This window comes from Babylonia areolata, chromosome 11 (assembly GCF_041734735.1).
Source record: "Babylonia areolata isolate BAREFJ2019XMU chromosome 11, ASM4173473v1, whole genome shotgun sequence".
Lineage (NCBI taxonomy): Eukaryota > Metazoa > Mollusca > Gastropoda > Neogastropoda > Buccinidae > Babylonia > Babylonia areolata.
This window is the reverse complement of record NC_134886.1, coordinates 33,965,449-33,984,429: the sequence shown is the minus strand read 5'-3', so window position 1 is coordinate 33,984,429 and position 18,981 is coordinate 33,965,449. Positions and strand designations below refer to the sequence as shown.

Sequence of the window (18,981 nt, the reverse complement as noted above, 5' to 3'; positions counted from 1 at the left end):
TGCATCATGCATCATGTTCCAATGTGCCCCTCAGATTCAGGATGTTTGTCCTGTTTTTTTTATCTCGGGATTTAGTATCAAGAGTTCGTGTGTGTGTGTGTGTGTGTGTGTGTGTGTAAAATGATAACAAGTAAAAAAAAATTTTTTAATTTGTCTCTGCCCACCTGTACTCTTCAGGGTGAGACGGAGTTGTACTTCAGATATAGGATGTTGTGTCCCATTTTTTATCTCAGGATTTACTATCAAGAGTTCGTGTGTGTGTGTGTGTGTGTGTGTGTGTGTGTGTGTGTGTGTTGTGTGTGTGTGTGTGTGTGTGTGTGTGTGTGTGTGTTTAATAAATATTAATTTAATGATGATAAGTATTAAAAAAAACTTTTTTTTCTCTGTCCACCTCTACTCTTCAGGGTGAGGCAGAGTTGTACTTCCTCGAGGCGCGGGTTAGTATCGCGTGCCTCCTCATCGCAAACGGAGCTTTCGTGGACGCGGAGAACAGCAAAGGCAGAACGTGCATGCGCTATGGAAGTCCGGAAATCATTGGGTCCGTCCAGAACTTCATCGACCAGAAGTGAGTGAGTTGGAGAAGTAACGAGGTGATTCTGGTATTAAGTTTCCTGCTTTTTGTTTTGTTTGTTTTGTTTTGTTTTTTAAACGTCATTTTAGACTTCACCTGTCTTCCATGTGGTACTGGTTAATTTGGGTTCAAATGCAAAAAAACTGGGATCATTCACGTGAGAGCTAGCCAGTTCATTGATTGTCGTGTGTCTTTGTGAGTTTTACGAACGCAAAGACTTTTTGCATTCTTTTTTTCCCCCCTGATAAACACTGCTTGCTGGTTTGTGAACCATTACACAGATATGAATGGGAGGATATTTTTCTCTTTTGTCCATGAGATGTGTTTGGGTATTTTGTGAAGTGAGGCGTAGAGACCAGCCCTGCCGTGCAGTCTTGGATAAAGATGGATCTCAGTTGTAATCATGCTCGTCCAAGTCTGTAGTTAGTGTCTTAATTCGATGGCCATTGATGCCTTGTTTACATGTGTTTTAAATGTGTTTCGATGTTCTCTTATTCCTCTGCCTTTTACAGGGACACAAACCAGTGCTGTGCAATATCATACAAACACAGCACAGCACAGCACAGCACAGCACAGCACAGCACAGCACAGCACACACATACACACTACAGATCAGTACAGCACATCACTCAGAGTACTATACAGGATAGTACAGTAGTAGTGTGTCCATCGAGATCGATGATGACCATCGTTGTCATCCAGCTGGGGGATGGGGGAAGGGTGGTGGTGGGAGAGGGGATGCTCATGAATCTATCTGTGAGTGCGCAATCTGCGCACGAAATGTTCGCTGACAGTTGGGGCAGACAAAGACAGGCATATCATTGTCAGGGAGCTTGTTTGCCCGTGACTTTCTGGCCTACCTCTTCTGAACAGCTGCAGCAGTCCTGTTGGCCTCGCACAACTTGTGTGATCTCTTCCCTTGTTGCAGCTCGCCATAGAAGAGCCTTTTGGGCAGCCGATGGTCTGGCATGCGCGCCGCGTGTCCAGCCCAGCGAAGCTGGGACTGCATCAGGATGGTGAAGATGCTAGGAAGGGTGGCTTTTGCAAGCACCTCCGTGTCTGGGGTCCTGTCTTGCCACTTGATGTTCAGTAGCTTCCTGAGGCATGTTGTGTGGAAGTGGTTCAGCTTCTTGGCATGTCGTTGGTACACTGTCCAAGTTTCGCAGGCGTACAGTAGTGTGTGGAGAACTACTGCTGTGTAGACCTTTAGCTTGGTCTCAAGACCAATGACTCTTCTGTTCCAGACATTTGCATAGAGTCTACCAAAAGTTGCGCTTGCTCTTGCGATCCTGACGTTCACTTCATCGTCAATGGTCGCATTTCGTGACAGTGTGCTGCCAAGGTATGAACCGCTCCACCGCACTGAGTCTCTGACCGTTGACTGTGATGTTGGGCTCAACGTGGGGTTTCACTGGGGCTGGCTGATGGAGAACTTCAGTTTTCCTCGTGCTGATGGTAAGGCCGAAGTTCCTGCTGGCAGTGGCAAATTTGTCGACGCTGAGTTGCATGTCAGCTTCAGATCCAGCGTTGAGGGCACAATCATCAGCAAACAAAAAGTCTCTGATGATGTCTGTCATGACCTTCGTTTTTGCTTGAAGCCTTCTGAGGTTAAACAGCTTGCCATCTGTTCGGTACTTTAGGCCGATTCCAACATCGCCATCTCTGAAGGCATCAGTAAGCATTGCAGAGAACATGAGGCTGAACAGTGTTGGCGCCAGGACACAGCCTTGCTTGACACCATTTGTGACAGGAAAAGGAGCAGATGTTTCGCCATTGTCCTGGACTCGAGCCTGCATGCCTTCATGGAATTGGCTGACCAAGGAAATAAATTTCCGAGGGCATCCATACTTGGCCATGATCTTCCACAGTCCCTCTCTACTCACGGTGTCGAAGGCCTTAGTGAAGTCGACATAGGTGGAGAACAGATCAGCATTTTGCTCCTGACATTTCTCTTGAAACTGCCTTGCAGCAAACACCATGTCGGTGGTTCCGCGCTCTTTCCGGAATCCACACTGGCTCTCAGGCAAATGACCTTGGTCAAGGTGTGCTGTGAGGCGGTTTAGTAGGATCCTGGCAAGTATCTTGCCTGCGATGGTGAGCAAGGAAATGCCCCGATGGTTATCACAGGCTTGCCGGTTCCCCTTTCGCTTGTACAAGTGAATGATAGATGCATCTTTGAAATCCTGGGGGATCGTCTCTTCTTTCCACATGAGTGAGTACAGCTGATGGAGCTTCTCAGTCAGCAGAGTGCCTCCATCCTTGTAGACCTCTGCTGGTATGGAGTCTGAGCCAGGTGCTTTGCCACTGGATAGCAGACGGATTGCTTTCTGGGTCTCAAGAAGTGTTGGCGGATCGTCCAGTGCTTCGTTGATGGGGACTTGTGGGAGACGGTCTATGGCTTCATCATTTATGGAGGAAGGGCGATTTAAGACACTGTTGAAGTGCTCAGCCCAGCGTTCAAGAATTTTCTCCTTCTCGGTGATCAAGGTATTCCCGTCTGCACTGAGGAGGGGGGATGATCCTGAGGATGTGGGGCCGTAGACTTCTTTTAAGGCATCATAGAACCTCTTCATATCGTGCCTGTCAGCATATCCCTGGATCTCATCAGCTTTGTCACTCAGCCACTTACCCTGCATCTGACGCAACTTTTGCTGAACAGTCCTGCGGATGGTATTGTACGCATCCTTTTTTGAAAGAGTACTATACAGGATAGACTGATACTATACAGGATAGTACAGTACAATGCAGTACAGAACAGTAAGGTACAATACAGCACAACACAGCACAGAGCAGTAGAGTACATTTATAGAGGCTATAAGCGTTCTTGCATGAAAGGATACCTACCTACCTACCTACCTACCTACCTACCTACCTACCTACCTATCCATCTACCTTCTTACCTACCTGTCTAAGCATCTATCAATCTATCTATCTACATACATACTACCATGAATGTATGTATGTATGTATCTACCTACCTACCTACCTATCTATTTATCTATCTATACCTGTCCAATCCTATCTATCTTTGTCTCTCTATCTACCAATCCTATTTCTGTCTCTCTGTCCATCTGCCTACCTATCTACCTACCTAACTATCCATCAGTCTATCTCTCTATCTGCCTACCTACCTATATCCATCTATTTATCTACCTGCCTACCTATTAATCCTTCCATCCATCTGTCTACCTATCCATCCATCTATCTGTCTCTTTATCCATCCATCCCTCTACCTATATATCTATCCATCTACCTATTTACCTATCTTTCTATCCATCCATCCATCTACCTACCTACCTATCCATCTACCTATTCATTCAGCCATCCATCTACCCATCTATCCATCCATCCATCTATCTATCCATCCATCTACCTATTTCTTTATCTATCTATCCATCCATCCATCTACCTATCCATCCATCAATCTACCTACCTATTTCCCTACCTACCAATCCATCCATCTATCTCTCTATCCATCCATCCATCTACCTATCTACCTACTTATCTACCTACCTACTTATCCATCCATCTATCTCTCTATCCATCCCTCTACCTATCTACCTACCTACCTGCCTACCTACCTACCTACCTACCTACATACATACCTACCTAACTATCCATCCATCTATCTCTATATCCATCCGTCCATCTACCTACCTACCTACCTACCTACCTAACTATCCATCCATCTATCTCTATATCCATCCGTCCATCTACCTGCCTACTTACCTACCTACCTGTCTATCCATCCATCTATCTCTCTATCCATCCGTCCATCTACCTACCTACCTATCTATCTATCTATCTATCCATGTCTCAACTATCCCCTCCTGTCTTCCAGCCGACACCTGGTGAGGAAGAAGTCAGGGGGCCAGGGGAGCGGACAGGGGGCACTGCGCGGGGTGGCGCTTCTCTGCGGCGTGTGCCAGACCCGGATGTCTGACATCATCCTGCTGCCGTGTGCCCACAAGGCGGTGTGCCGGGACTGCATGGACCAGGTGACGCACTGTCCGGTGTGCAAGCACCGCGCGGACAGCACCACGACTGATGGTCAGTCCCGGTCAGCCTCGTCACACCTCACCACAGCTCATCACACCTCACCTCGTCACACCTCACCTCGTCACACCTCACCACAGCTCATCACGTCACACTTCATCGCGCGTCACCTCGTCACACCTCACCACAGCTCATCACGTCACACTTCATCGCACCTCACCTCATCACACCTCACCACAGCTCATCACGTCACACTTCATCACACCTCACCTCGTCACACCTCACCACAGCTCATCACGTCACACTTCATCACACCTCACCTCGTCACACCTCACCACAGCTCATCACGTCACACTTCATCGCGCGTCACCTCGTCACACCTCACCACAGCTCATCACGTCACACTTCATCACACCTCACCTCGTCACACCTCACCACAGCTCATCACGTCACACTTCATCACACCTCACCTCGTCACACCTCACCACAGCTCATCACGTCACACTTCATCGCGCGTCACCTCGTCACACCTCACCACAGCTCATCACGTCACACTTCATTGCGCGTCACCTCGTCACACCTCACCACAGCTCATCACGTCACACTTCATCGCGCGTCACCTATTCACACCTCACCACAGCTCATCACATCACACTTCATCGCACCTCACCTCATCACACCTCACCTCATCACACCTCACCACAGCTCATCACGTCACACTTCACCACACCTCACCTCGTCACACCTCACCTCATCACACCTCACCACAGCTGATCACGTCACACTTCACCACACCTCACCACACCACACCTCATCTCACCACACACCACACCTCACCACACCTCATCTCTTCACACCACACCTCATCACATCACACCTCACACCACACCTTACCACACACACACACACGCGCACGCGCGCGCGCGCACACACACACACTCACACACGGTGTGTCTGTGTATCTGTGTGTCTGTGTATCTGCCTGCGAATCAGTGTGTCCGTGTATCGGTGTGTCTGTGTATTTGTGTGTGTGTGTATCGGTGTGTCTGTGTATCGGTGTGTCTGTGTATCTGTCTGTCTGTGTATCTGTCTGTCTGTGTATCGGTGTGTCTGTGTGTCTGTGTGTGCAGATCGGAAAGGAGCCCAGTTCCAAGCCATTTCATGAAAAAAACACGACAGAACGGAGGGGCATGCGCTGCCTATGACAGCTGCTGAGATCACTGGACATTCCAAGTCTTCGCTCTCTCTACTTCTTTGTGTGGTTTTTACTTTCTACCCTTCGAGGAGGACTGGGGGATTGAGCGGGTGGTGGTGGTGGGGTGTGGGGGGGGCGGTGGGGGGTGGGGGGCAATGGTGAGTGGGGTGAGGGAGAGGAAGGATAGGGGGCACAACACCTATCAATCTATATCTGCTTCTTTATAGTTTGTTGGTTTTTTTTTTTTGTTGGTTTTTTTTTGTTGTGACTATTCAGTCAAATTTGTTTTTGTCACCTATGGAAACTTGTTAATTAAACAAGTTCCCTGCCAGCACGGTGTAACAAGCAGTATTTGTTGACTTGATTTCATGTTGACTATTAAAACGGCATGAACACACACACACACACACACTCACACTCACACGTAGGCACGCACGCGCGCCGCTCAGAGCAAACTGTCTCTGTCTCATCACTTTTTGTCCCATCCGGTACATACAGACACGCAGGCAGACAGTCACATGCATACTTACGTAGTTCTGTGTATGTGTGCATGTAGGCTACCTATACAAGAACGTATACGCTTTTTTTTGCGGAATTTAAATGCATCTGTGAATATTGTACATAAATTATCCGGCAGATAATTTAGCCACAATGGTGGACTGGTCGTTTAACTGAATAAAGAAGAGGGAACGGGGAGAGGCAGGAATAATATAAAGTATTTCAAACTTTCAGTCGAAAACGTTTGCTCTTTTAAAGAAAAAGTTTTTTGTTTGTGTGTTTATTTTTGAACAATTTATTTCAAAGATTATACATCATTTACATTAGGCACCAACGGTAGAGAATTAGTTGCTTTTGACAACAGGATTCTAATTATTTGTCAAGGGACTTACAGAATTAAGACTTATTAGAGACTGACTGTTGCGTTTGTATTAATATTGATTCATTCGGTAGACTACTGATTGAAACGTGTCGTCCTGTATTTTGATTGAAACTTGTAGTTTTGAAACTGAAATGATTTGGAATAACGCTAATGGACAGTATGTACTTCTTAAACAGTTATTTTTTGTTTCTTTTTTTTTCGGGGGGGGGGGGGGGGGGGGGGGCGGGTCGTAGGGGCTGGGGGTTGGGGGTGGGGGATAAAGGGTGCGTGGGGGTTATTTTGGAGGGTGGGGGCTTTGGTTTTATTGTTGATTTTTTGACATTGATTGAACTATTGCTTTTGGGGGGTTTGTGACTGTGATCGACTTTTTACATTATTGGGCTTACTTTTGACTTTTTGTTGTTGTTGTTGTTGTTGTTGTTGTTTTTAAGAAAATCATTCTTGTGCATTCACAACACCGAAATGACCCAAGTTATAGGCTGGGCTGCAATCATCATGGTGTTATTTAATTCAAGAATCAAGTCGAGAAAAACAAAAGAAGCAAAGCAAAATATTATGCAATGCAAAAGTATGACATCATGCACATCCAGAAAAAGGCAGAATACAAAAAGTGGAAAATACATTCTCAGTAACAGTGAACGTTAAGGAAATGAAAAGAATGAGAAAAATGGAAAACAAAAAAGAGAATAATAGGACAGCATGTTGTAAAAATTTTCTAATCATTATTTCGTATGTCATCTTTTCCGTCTGTCCTTTCTTATTCTTATTTCTTAAGTGATCATTTACATGTGTATATTGTCATACATCGCAAATGCAAATTGTCTAGTATCTGTCCGGTATTGTACAGAGGTTCCAGAAACATATCCACGGTTCTGCGTACTGCAATGAGAATTCTAGAACACGTGGATTGACATGCCGGACATAAAGTCAGCATGGTAACGCGTAATCTCCTTGACAACGGACACAAGGTCAGACGAAGGACACGCATTTCCGTATGTCCGGCTAAAGATGCGGCGGGAATCTAGAAAGTAGGAACGAAAAGACCGTGATTCCGTATGTGGGGGTATGGATAGGGCAAATGTTGGGGGCTGGGAATGAGCATTTCTGTCACATCATGAAGAGTGTCTGTCACCAAACGAATGGTTGGCGCCTACCCCATCCTTCTCCAGGGGCACATGCTGGGGTCTCTTCCAGACCAAAGTTAGCGGTGTACTTATAACTGGCATGTGTGTGTGAAGGGACTGAACGTCGCTTGACGTGTTGTCATCAAGCGTCCACGTCCACGTCACACACGTTTCGCCGAACACTGTAGCAAATGTTCCCGATTGTCTGATACACAGGTCCGGACAAACGGAATCATACTTTTCGAAAATATTCATAAAGTAAAAGGTTATTTTTTGTTTGTTTTTTTGTTTGTTTGTTTTTTTAATTACCCACCGTGACACTTGCGCAAAGAGATTTTTGAATTTCGGAATTTTTCTTTTTTAAGCAGTCTGAAATACTGTGATTGTTTATTTTTTCAAGAAAATGCCACCAAGAGGGCATTCCCAATTATTTCATTTGCTCATTCTTGAGAAAAACACACAAAAAACAAACACTGGATCTGGATGCTTATTCGCATCAGCAGTAAAGCCTGAAAGATTCATCTTTGGCCCGCAGTCGCGACACCCTCTACGGAAAATGTCAGGAAAACCTACCCACACCATTTTGGTCTGGTTCCGGTGACAGACGAAGAAAGAGACCAGAGCGGCAACAACCTTTCCTTTGGAGATGAAGACGATACAATGTGCTCCAACATAACGTGCGCTGAAGGCAGGAGGAAGATGGCAGAATGGTTAAGACGCTCAGCTGCCAATACAGAGAGTCCGTGAGGGTGTGGTTTCGAATCCCGCTCTCGCCCTTTCTCCTAAGTTTGACTGGAAAATCAAACTGAGCGTCTAGTCTTTCGGATGAGACGATAAACCGAGGTCCCGTGTGCAGCACGCACTTGGCGCACTGAAAAAGAACCCATGGCAACGAGAGTGTTGTCCTCTGGCGAAATTACGTAAAATGAAATCCACTTTCATAGGTACACAAATATGTAAGCATGCACTCAAGGCCTGACTAAGCGCGTTGGGTTATGCTGCTGGTCAGGCATCTGCTCAACAGATGTGGTGTAGCGTGTATGGATTTGTCCGAACGCAGTGACGCCTCCTTGAGAAAGTGAAACTGAAAACTGAAACTGAAGGCTTCATTGAACCCATAATCATCCTCAAGGTGTAACATGGGCAAATAGTAGAGTGGTGGCCCTGTGGACACTCTTCCTCCTACCAAGCGAGAGAATCTGAGGGATCGAATCCCACATTCTCCAGAATTTTCTCATCCTAGACTTTGAGCGGTGGTCTGGATGCTTGAAATTCGGATGAGACGATAAACCGAGGTTTCATGTTTAGCATGCTTTTGACGCACGCAAAAGAACCCACGGAAACAAAAGGGTTGTCCTAGCGAAAATGTGTTAAAAATTCCAGTTTGACAGGAAAACAAATACACTTGTAGGGAGTAAAAATAAAGGAAGAAGACACACAAAAAAAAGAAAAAAAAAGGTGGCGTTGCAGTGTAGCGACGTGCACCGTGGGGGAGAGCAGTCTGAAATCTGTTGTGACAAAGAGTGACAGAGTAGAAAAACAATGCAATACAAGACAATACAATACTGACTTAACTAGTTTTGCACAACTTCTCTTGTTTGATGGTGGTTGTCGACCATCAGTGTGACGTGACAGAATACGTTTGGCTCATGCTTGAAATTCATTCTGGCAATCTTCAGCCATGACAGGTACGATAATGAAATGAAAAAATGACTGCTGAGTCTATAAAAACTACAAATGGAGAACGTTTATAAAAACTGATTGTAGTGAAAAAAGAAAAAGAAAAAAAGTGAGTCTTATTTTACAACCAACAGTTGTGTGTTTTTTTTAACTTTCTCCATTTATATTAATTTTCCCATGTCGGTGATTTAAAAACAATCGTTTTCTTTCCTCTCATTTTTTTTTTACAGGTTATGCTTTCCAGACAGAATAACAATAACGTTGACATTTAGAATTAGAACCATCTGCTGTACAGTATGGTGTTTTTTTTGTGTGATTTCCCCCCCCTTTGATTTTGTTAGGTTGTAAATACCCTACTTGTCCCTTTGTGTGTGTGTCATTTTCCCCACTGTCCATGAACATTCCATTCAGTGTGTCGCGTCGAGTGTGGAGCTCAAACGGCCTATGTTTTGACTGTTTTCTTTCAGCGTTGTAGGGAAAGCTGACATTGATTTTAAAACGCTTTGACATCCGGTGCCTTGATGTTTGTGACTGTGTGTTCTGCCGCCGCGGCGTCAGCCTACAGGAAAAGCTGACGACATTGAATGTGAAGTCCGTAGATTTGAAGATGGGTGGCTGTCAAGGATGTGTTTTGTTCTCGGGTGGTGGGGGTGGAGGAGTGCGGGGAAGGAGGAGCGTGGCGGGGGTGGGATGGGGGGAGAGGTGCTCTGGCCCTCCAGCTGGTCAAGCTGACATCACGTGAACGAGGTCACAGCACGACACAGCACAATGTTGCGACATGTCCGATGGGGCTGGCTGTCTCAGCTGGTGCCTACTTTCTCTCTCTCTTCCCCCCTCTCTCTCCCTCACACACACACACACGTAAAAAATGTACTGAGAAAGTTTCCCTTGGCTAAAAGATTCACACTGCCAATAGTACTACCACTGTATAAAGGCAATTGCAGCGAGCAACCCCAAGGCTTTGTTTGAATAATCTGTCTCCCAGTCAAGACCGATTATATGTTTCATTTATCGATTTCCTTTAAATGTCATAGTACAAAATACTGCAAAAACATACAGTGTTTATGCGGAAAAGAAGTAAATGTCTATCATATATATTATTCTTGTCAAATGTCCAAGAATAAGCCAATTCGTCAATAAAAAGCGCGCTGACCAGTTTCCACAGAACACGTATTTGTCTTTAGCAGATGTTACTCCGACAATTTTCTGAATGTTTGAATCAAAGTCCAGTTGGTATCAACGTTTGATTGATTTTATTTGCTATGATGGGCATGCTTTATCCTGTTATAGGAATGTTTGAGATAGTTATACTTTACTCTCGGTCAGTCCAATTTTTCGCAGCTCTTCCTTTTAACCTCTGACGCTTTTTATGTATCTTTCCCTCTCAGTCATCCTACCGTTTCTTTTCATCACCCCCCCTCCCGTCTAATATCACTTAACAGTGAAAAGACGTTAAACTAAAGAAAGAAAACGCACGCACAGATGAGATGACCTCAAGCAAGATATTCCAGTCCTTTCTCCTGTCTGTCTGTATCTCAGTGCACGTCTCTTGTCTCTATTCTTTTTCTTAAACCTCCCTCTCCCCTCTTCTGTCGCCCTCTCTCTTCTACCTCTCCCCATTCTCTTTCCCCTTTATTCTCATCTATATCCCGCCCCTTCTGTTTCCCATCTCTCTCTCCCTCTCTCCTCTCGCTCCCGCACGGTCTTCCCATTTCTCCCCTTTTGTCTCCCCCAAGCCCCCCCCCCCACCTCCACACACCCACCCACTCTTTCTTTTTTCTCTCTGCTCCTGTCTCTCCTCCCAGTCTCCCCCTTTTATCAATCCGTGTGTGTCCCAAACATTTCACTCGCCGGCTATCTGTAGTATCAAATGTATTGATAAACTTCCCTGCGGGTATTTTGTTTGGTTGGGTTGATTTTTACCTTTGTAAAGCCCTTATTTACCACTTTGAATGGTCAGTTATCATATTGATTGCATGTGACCAAATTGTTGAACTCAAAATTGTTGGGCATGGAATCAGTCGGTGAATGGTAATTTCTCTCTCTCTCTCTGTGTCTGTCTGTCGGTTGGTCTTTCATTAAGAGCGCTCTCAATCAATTGGTGTTTGATGTCAACGGATAGAAAACTAAAATGTTCGCTCTTGAGGGATCAGCCGACACCGAAACCTGCAGGAAGACTGCAGTTGTGTCCGTGAAGGACTGGACACACTGGAACAAAGTGCAGTTTCATTAAAAGTCCTGAGGTCCCCTGTGGTGGAGAGAGAAAGCAATAAACTGAGAGAGAAGGAATGAAAAGTATCAAGGCCAGGTGCCAGTTGCACTGTTTGGTTCTAACTTTTTGACAGTTACACGTGAGTAAATGCCTACGCTGACCGAACTACTACCATTGGTCAGTTCCAAACTACATACAGTTAGTAGCGGGTTACGACCATACTAGGCTCTTCCGTCCGAGCAATGCAACTGGGTCTTGGCAGGCTACAAGAACAGCAAGAAGTCCGACCGACCATTTGCCGACAAAACGGCCTGGGCAAATTTGTCGTTTGATGTGTTCTTGAATTTTTGAAGGAAACCTATGGGGGTTGGAGATGGCGGGGTTGGGGTGAGGGGGGACGCCATTGCAGAATTGGTAAGGCGTTGGACTTATGATCCAGCGTTCACGAGTGATCAGATTTCGAGGTTGCGTTCCGGCAAGGTGGGTACAACACGCACCTTGCCGAAACGCAGCGCACCTTGCCGGAACGCAACCTCGAAACTTGATCACTCCAGGACACAACGTCGTCCCTTCGGGAAAGGCTACTTCGGTTTTCCTCACTCCAGGACACGACGTCCTTTCGGGAAAGGCTACTTCGGTTTTTCTCACTCCAGGACACGACGTCCTTTCGGGAAAGGCTACTTCGGTTTTCCTCACTCCAGGACACGACGTCCTTTCGGGAAAGGCTACTTCGGTTTTTCTCACTCCAGGACACGACGTCCTTTCGGGAAAGGCTACTTCGGTTTTCCTCACTGTGTTCGCATAACGTGGCGGACGAAGCGAGGACTGGGCCTCGCCTTCCTGTGCCAAGCCCTGGACACAGTGAATTCACTGCCCTTTTGGTTGTAAAAGGTTACGGGACTTTAAAAAAACCCCAAAAAACTCTTCTTCACCTACCTAATGGTAGTGGGGTTTTGATTGATTGATTTCAGCGGAGCTACATTGCGTGCCATCATTATATTATGATTAGTGCCCGAGTGCTTGTGCTTTGTTGTGGTGTTTTTTTGTTTTTTTTTTAATTATTATTATTTTTTATGTTTCGCAGATGGAAACTTGTGCTTTTTAAAAATAAAAACAATTGAAAAAGTAATATTCTGGCGTGTGTATGTATGTATGTATGTACAAAGATAGATATGTGAGAAATACTTTTACGTGTGTGTGTGTGGGCGGATGTCGCACTCAGATACACACACAATGACACACACACATGCACGCACACACACAGGTACACGCGCGCACGTCCGCATTCATGCGCATAAACATACACGTATTATCAATGCAGTGTGAATAAATATGATGAATGTGGCCAGATGATAATTATCAATGTTGATCGCTCTCAGTTTTAAGTTTACAGGCACGAGGAAAATTAATGGCAGTTGCAGCAATTAACCGGAAATAATTCAATAAGTTAGTAAATAAGTAAAATGTGAGCAAGTAAGTAAAAACAAAGAAACCAGTTAAATGAACAATTGGATGAACGGTATTAAAGGAAGCAACGGGTCAGGAAGTAATGCACTTGTTTGAACAAACCTTGGACTAGACAGTGAAGGGACGCCGAGGAAACACAAGTATCTAAATGCTCAAACAACTGGTCTGCATTAAGAAGTGCTGCTTGAAATAATAAGTCGGTTTTTAATGAGGAAAAGTGATAGCTACGTGGCATTCTCAAACATGATCTGCTTATCTTACTCAAGCTAAAATAAAACAGAACAGCCTTATTGCTTGACCTTCCTGATTTTTTTTCTCTCCATTTGACAGCTTTACACACATGGACAGGATACAGAGGAAATTACCCCACTTCTATAATCATTCTTAAGCTCTCCCAAGTATTCCCCTTAAATCTTGTAGTGTCGGCAGAGATCAACAATGGTCAGTTGCAGTTAATGAATGGGTCAGATCCTGTCAAGAAATCATAATACTACATAAGCGTCACAAAATTAAACAACCTGAAGTTTCATAGTGGTCAGTATTAATTGATAGACTAGATCCTGCCAAGAAATTATAATACTACAAGAGCATCACAAAATTAAATAATCTGAAGTTTCATAGTTGTCAGTAGATGTCAGCCGTCGTAAGTTTGCGGTCAAAAACCTGCCAGTCGTCATAATGATGCACTAACGTGAAAGAACACTTTCGAGTTGTGGTCAGCTATCAACAAGTCTAACGCAATCAAATAAAACCAAAAATACTGTTCGTATTAATCCACTTGGAATTTCATTTGTGCAGTCATAGGCTCGTTATAAACACATGCATGATATGATCAGGCACACCATGGTATATAATTCTCAAAACTATTCAAAATAGTTCATAGGCTGAAAACAGACACACACACACACACACACACACAGTCGCACACACTCACGCGCACACACACACACATATATAACGTGGGTGTCACTTCGAGGTGAGAAGAAAAATGACCTGAGACAGAGAGGGTTTGGGGTGTAGTAGGGGACGGTAGGAGAGGTGTTCATGTGGGGGGATGGGTGGGGGTGGGGGAGGCTGGTCACTGGTCTTAAAATAGATGGATAGCTCATTGGGCAGGAAAGCTGAAGCCAACTGGACACGATTCTAAGACTCGTATCCAGCTGTCAGTCCGTTGAGAAGCCGTCTGCTAACTGGTGGTAGTTTCTGAACTGTAATCGTGTATCTTCGATGAAATCGTGTTATGCTTGCCGCCACGACATGCCAGAATGTTGTGTCTTGATTGATATCTGCCAATGGTTTCTTTGCCAAAGTTATTACAGGGAAACAGTGTCTCGAGACAAATGTTATATTTGATCACCAACAATCCCCTTGGCAAATCCGACCCCTCTCCCCTTCCCACCAACATCCCGCCCTCTCAACTTCCACGAGCATTTTCAGATTTTTTCACCAGTAAGATCCTGGACCTCCGTCAGACTCCTTACTCTCATCCTGTCGCCTCCTACGTCTTTCCTGACCCATCTTTCCTTGGCACCCTCTTCACCTCTTTCCAGCCTGTCTCTGTCGACACTGTCAAGAGAATTATCAGACAGTCAAGCATGAAAACATGCGAACTTGATCCTCTTCTCCCTTCCTTCCTCAACTTAGACCACTGCCTTGACACACTTCTCCCACATATCACTACTGTTATTAACAACTCTCTTCTGTCTGGCTCCTTTCTCATTGTGTTTAAGTCTGCTATCTTACTGCCACTGCTAAAAATAAAAAAAAAAAAGTCTCAACCTGGAATCACTAAAGAATTACAGACCCGTTTCTAATCTTCCGTTTTTCTCAAGTCACTAAGAAAGTTGTCCTTGCTCAACTTCTCGATCACCTCGGCACCAATAACTTGAATTACCCATTTCAGTCTGCTTACCACACCGGTCATAGCACTGATACAGCCCTTCTCAAAATTGCGAAAGATTTATCAACTTCTCTTGACAACAACAAAATCTCTATTCTCTCCCTCCTTGATCTTTCAGCCGCCTTTAATACTGTTGATCATCAGATTCTCCTCAACCGTCTGAATCGCACTTTGGAATCTGCGATCTTGCTCCCTCATGGTTCCACTCTTATCTGTCTGACCGGTCAATTGTTGTTTCTGTTTGCGGTCTTTTATCCTCCCCTTCCGACCTACAGTTTGGTGTGCCACAAGGCTCCGTGCTTGGGCCTATTCTGTTTGTTCTCTATACTCAAGCGATTTCCACCATTGTGAATCATCATTCGTTGTCCCACCATAGCTTTTCCGATGACAACCAACTGCATTTATCTGTCGGGACCTCAGTCTCCCCTTCCCTCTCTCACTGACTCTACTCAGACCTGCATCTCCTATCTGAAGACATGGATGACTGAAAACAAGCTAAAAGTAAATGAGGATAAAACTGAAATCATGATTATCACCCCATAAAGACTTTGCCACTCAGTCTCTCTTCCTTCCTCAGTCTCCCTCAGTGGCACCGACATTCTTCTTTCCCCTTCCGTCCGCAATCTTGGTGTCATGCTCGACCACTCTCTTTCCTACCAGTGAAGCAGTCAACGTACCAGCTCATATGAGCGCTCGGCTACATATATGAAGTAACCACTTCGCGCTGTACTGACACGAATAGCAAAACGGCTGATTGAACACTTCCGCTGGTTTCAGTCAGCAAAGGGTACACATGATCCATTCGCTGTCCATCTATTTTTACAACAATGGAGGCTGGTGTGGTTGTTTCTCTTCATGTCCGGATGGTTGTGATAGCAACGGTGAGGACTTGACCACATTTCAATGGTCAATCGGTTGAAGTGTTGGACGGAAAATCGGTGTGAAAAGTGCTCTGTGTGCTAGGATGAAGACGTGGTCAGAGAATCGCCACAGGAGAGGTTTGCTGGTCGGACACGGCAGAGAGTAACAAAAAAAAAAAAAAAAAAAAAAAAGAAAAAAAAGAAAAAAAGAAATGATAATAATAAAAAATAACATGGGATGCGACTCTCTCTCTCTCTCTTCTCTCTCACACACACAGAGGGAGAGAGAGTGAGCATGTCCTTGTTCACATTCATTCCCAACAGTCCTGTAATCCGACAAATCTCTCAATATCTCTGAGCCGGAACAATGTTTGAAAATACATGCTACGTAACCTGCCTGAAACACTTGCATTCCTTCATTAAAAAAAAAAGTTAATGTCTACGTCTCTTAAATTCAATTTAAACAGGGAAAACACACTATTCAGACGAAATAATATGGGCAGTATTGTATGAATTATACTCCCTATTTGGTGAAATATACTGAACATAACCATCAAACTCAAATTCATCAGTTTTACATCGTACAGAATACGACTGTTCACACAAGAGTCAGAAATGGCTGAACAAATTTCACAAAGGGAAATCTGTTGTGACAGATGAGTTATACAACATTCCAAATATTCTCAGTTTTACACACACACAAACACATACCAAGATGTAATAAATATTACTCACAAAGGTATGCATCCAAAAGCACAGACACACTCACTTTCTCTCATACACTCAGGTTCACACATACATAACAAGAAATAAAAAATCTTACACACACACATACGTCATCTACATGCATACACATCCTCTCTCTCACACACACACAGACTTTTTTTTTCTTTTTCTTTTTTTAAAGACATATAACAAAATGTTTTCAAGATGACTTTAATATAGTTTATCAAAAATGTTCCAGTAAGTATGCCAAAAAAAGAAAAGAAAAAAAAAGCAAAAAAAAAAAAAGCAGCTTGATTATAGAAAGGTACTTCTCCATTATCAGCCCTCACCAACGCTGATCAGCTCACATCAGGGAACCCTCTCAGAAACAAACAACACGCACACAAAAACCACAGAGAGGGAGGACAAGTCCAGCTCTGTCACAGCACAAAACTGTCCCTTCTGTTCGGCAAGGACACTATGCTCTACACCATAACAAATAGACTAGGCTCTACACCATGACAAATATCCATGGAAAACTCAAAGCAAAAAAAAAACAACAAAAATGAGGAAAAAAAAAAAAAAAATCCAGTCCACTGTTTAGACAGCGAGCAACAGAACAATGGCACAAAGACAGTAAACAGGGTTAAAGAAGGTACAATTCCACCCCACAGAAGGTCAGCTAACATGGCTCTTGTCAAAAAATTTAAATGCAGTAACCTTGATATATATATATATTTATATATATTCTAAAAATTTTATGCCAATCACAGGACAGATTTGGGTATGGCTGTCTTTCAATGAAGCCTTTGTGTCTGGTTCCACTGCCCAATCAAATCAAAGATTTGAAAAAATTAACAACTATAACAACAAAACTGTCAGTTTCTGGAGGCTTAGTATTTCAAACTCATTAACAGTGGGGGATCTCAAGGCATAACAGCTGTATCAAATAACAATATAGTCATACACACACACACACACAACACAGTGTGTGTGTGTGTGTGTGTGTTTGTGTGTGTGTGACAATGTGTGTGTGTGTGTGTGTGTGTGAGAGTTACACGTGTGTGTGTGTGTGAGAGTTACATGTGTGTGTGTGTGTGGTATGGTGTGGTGTGGTGTGTGTGAGAGAGAGAGTAAAATGATGTTTTCTTTATATTCAACTGCCAACGACATGATCAAGTGCAGGCAGAAACAACATTATCACATACCAATGACGTTTGGAAGTGAAAACAACAGAAACTTCATAAAATGTTGTGATTCTGTAAACATTTGGTGGAAAAAGAAAGTAGGGGGTGGGGGTAGGGGCTGTCTGGTGGATGATGAACTCAAACAGGCTATTCATCTTTTTTACCCAAAGAATGTTATTCCTAATTTTCTGGATCGTCCCATCTACTCTTGTCACATCTTAGCTAAGATCGCATTTTTTCCCCCAACCCCTCCTTTATATTTTTTGGTTGACCCAACCACTAATGCTAAAAGTAAAACTGAACATGCTGTGCAATCCCACAACAAAAGAAACACAACTACACACACACACACAAACCACTCATTGACACACCAGCGCAGCACATGGGTGGAAATTTAGTGTCATTCTAACAGCAGGAAAAAAATAAAAATAAAAAAAGAGCCACCATTTAAAAAAAAATGCCTCTGGATTGTGTACTACAGTCCCAGAACTTTCTACCATGATCTTGGATTATTCCACTGTGATTTCACCACCTCCATGGATCCATCACACCTAAAAAAAACATACAGGTTTACTTTTTGGCATTGATGATGGTAATAAATTCCGGCTTCAGGGAAGCTCCGCCGACAAGGAATCCGTCCACATCTTTGTTTTTGGCCAGCTCCTCACAGTTCTTAGCATTCACTGAACCTGAAACACCACCAGAGCTACAGTCAGGACCAAAGCCATCAACCTGCAGCAGTACAGACCTTAGGCTGTGCAGAAAAAGTATTTCCCAACCCCCGCCCACCATCCCCCACCCCCACAGAAGCCAGCCTTCTTAAGTAATCCAACCTGGTAGAGCCAATGTTGTATCCTCTACAATGTCAACAGTTCTTGGCTTTTAAGCGCCTTTTTTCGCTGCTGTTGTTGTTTATAAAATTGTATAATATATTATCATATATACAATTATATAAAAATATATATAATATACATATAACTATATAATATATATATATATATATAATTGTGTGGAGTGATGGCCTGGAGGTAACGCGTCCACCTCGGAAGCGAGTGAATCTGAGCGCGCTGGTTCGAATCACGGCTGAGCCACCGATATTTTCTCCCCCTCCACTAGACCTTGAGTGGTGGTCATTCGGATGAGACGATAAACCGAGGTCCTGTGTGCAGCACTTAGCGCAAGTAAAAGAACCCACGGCAACAAA

The 18,981-nt window shown here is 44.0% G+C and overlaps 2 protein-coding genes and 1 long non-coding RNA gene across 3 annotated transcripts in view; 2 read left to right on the top strand and 1 right to left on the bottom strand.

Moving 5' to 3' along the window:
- The window catches only part of LOC143287230 (uncharacterized), a 26,779-nt gene extending 19,934 nt beyond the window's left edge, over positions 1-6,845 (top strand). The window contains exons 12-14 of the mRNA XM_076595175.1: positions 405-565; positions 4,413-4,621; positions 5,698-6,845. Of these exons, the coding sequence (XP_076451290.1) occupies positions 405-565; positions 4,413-4,621; positions 5,698-5,732 (405 nt within the window). The 3' untranslated portion in view covers positions 5,733-6,845. The remainder of the gene's footprint in view (positions 1-404; positions 566-4,412; positions 4,622-5,697) is intronic.
- Positions 6,846-6,895: 50 nt separating this feature from the next.
- Positions 6,896-17,129, top strand: LOC143287677 (uncharacterized). Its single transcript, XR_013055987.1, has 2 exons — positions 6,896-8,454; positions 8,870-17,129. It is a non-coding gene; the product is annotated as an uncharacterized LOC143287677 (long non-coding RNA).
- Positions 16,805-18,981, bottom strand: part of LOC143287676 (triosephosphate isomerase-like) — a 23,091-nt gene continuing 20,914 nt past the window's right edge. The window contains exon 6 of the mRNA XM_076595857.1: positions 16,805-18,466. Coding sequence (XP_076451972.1) covers positions 18,348-18,466 — 119 coding nt within the window. The 3' untranslated portion in view covers positions 16,805-18,347. The remainder of the gene's footprint in view (positions 18,467-18,981) is intronic.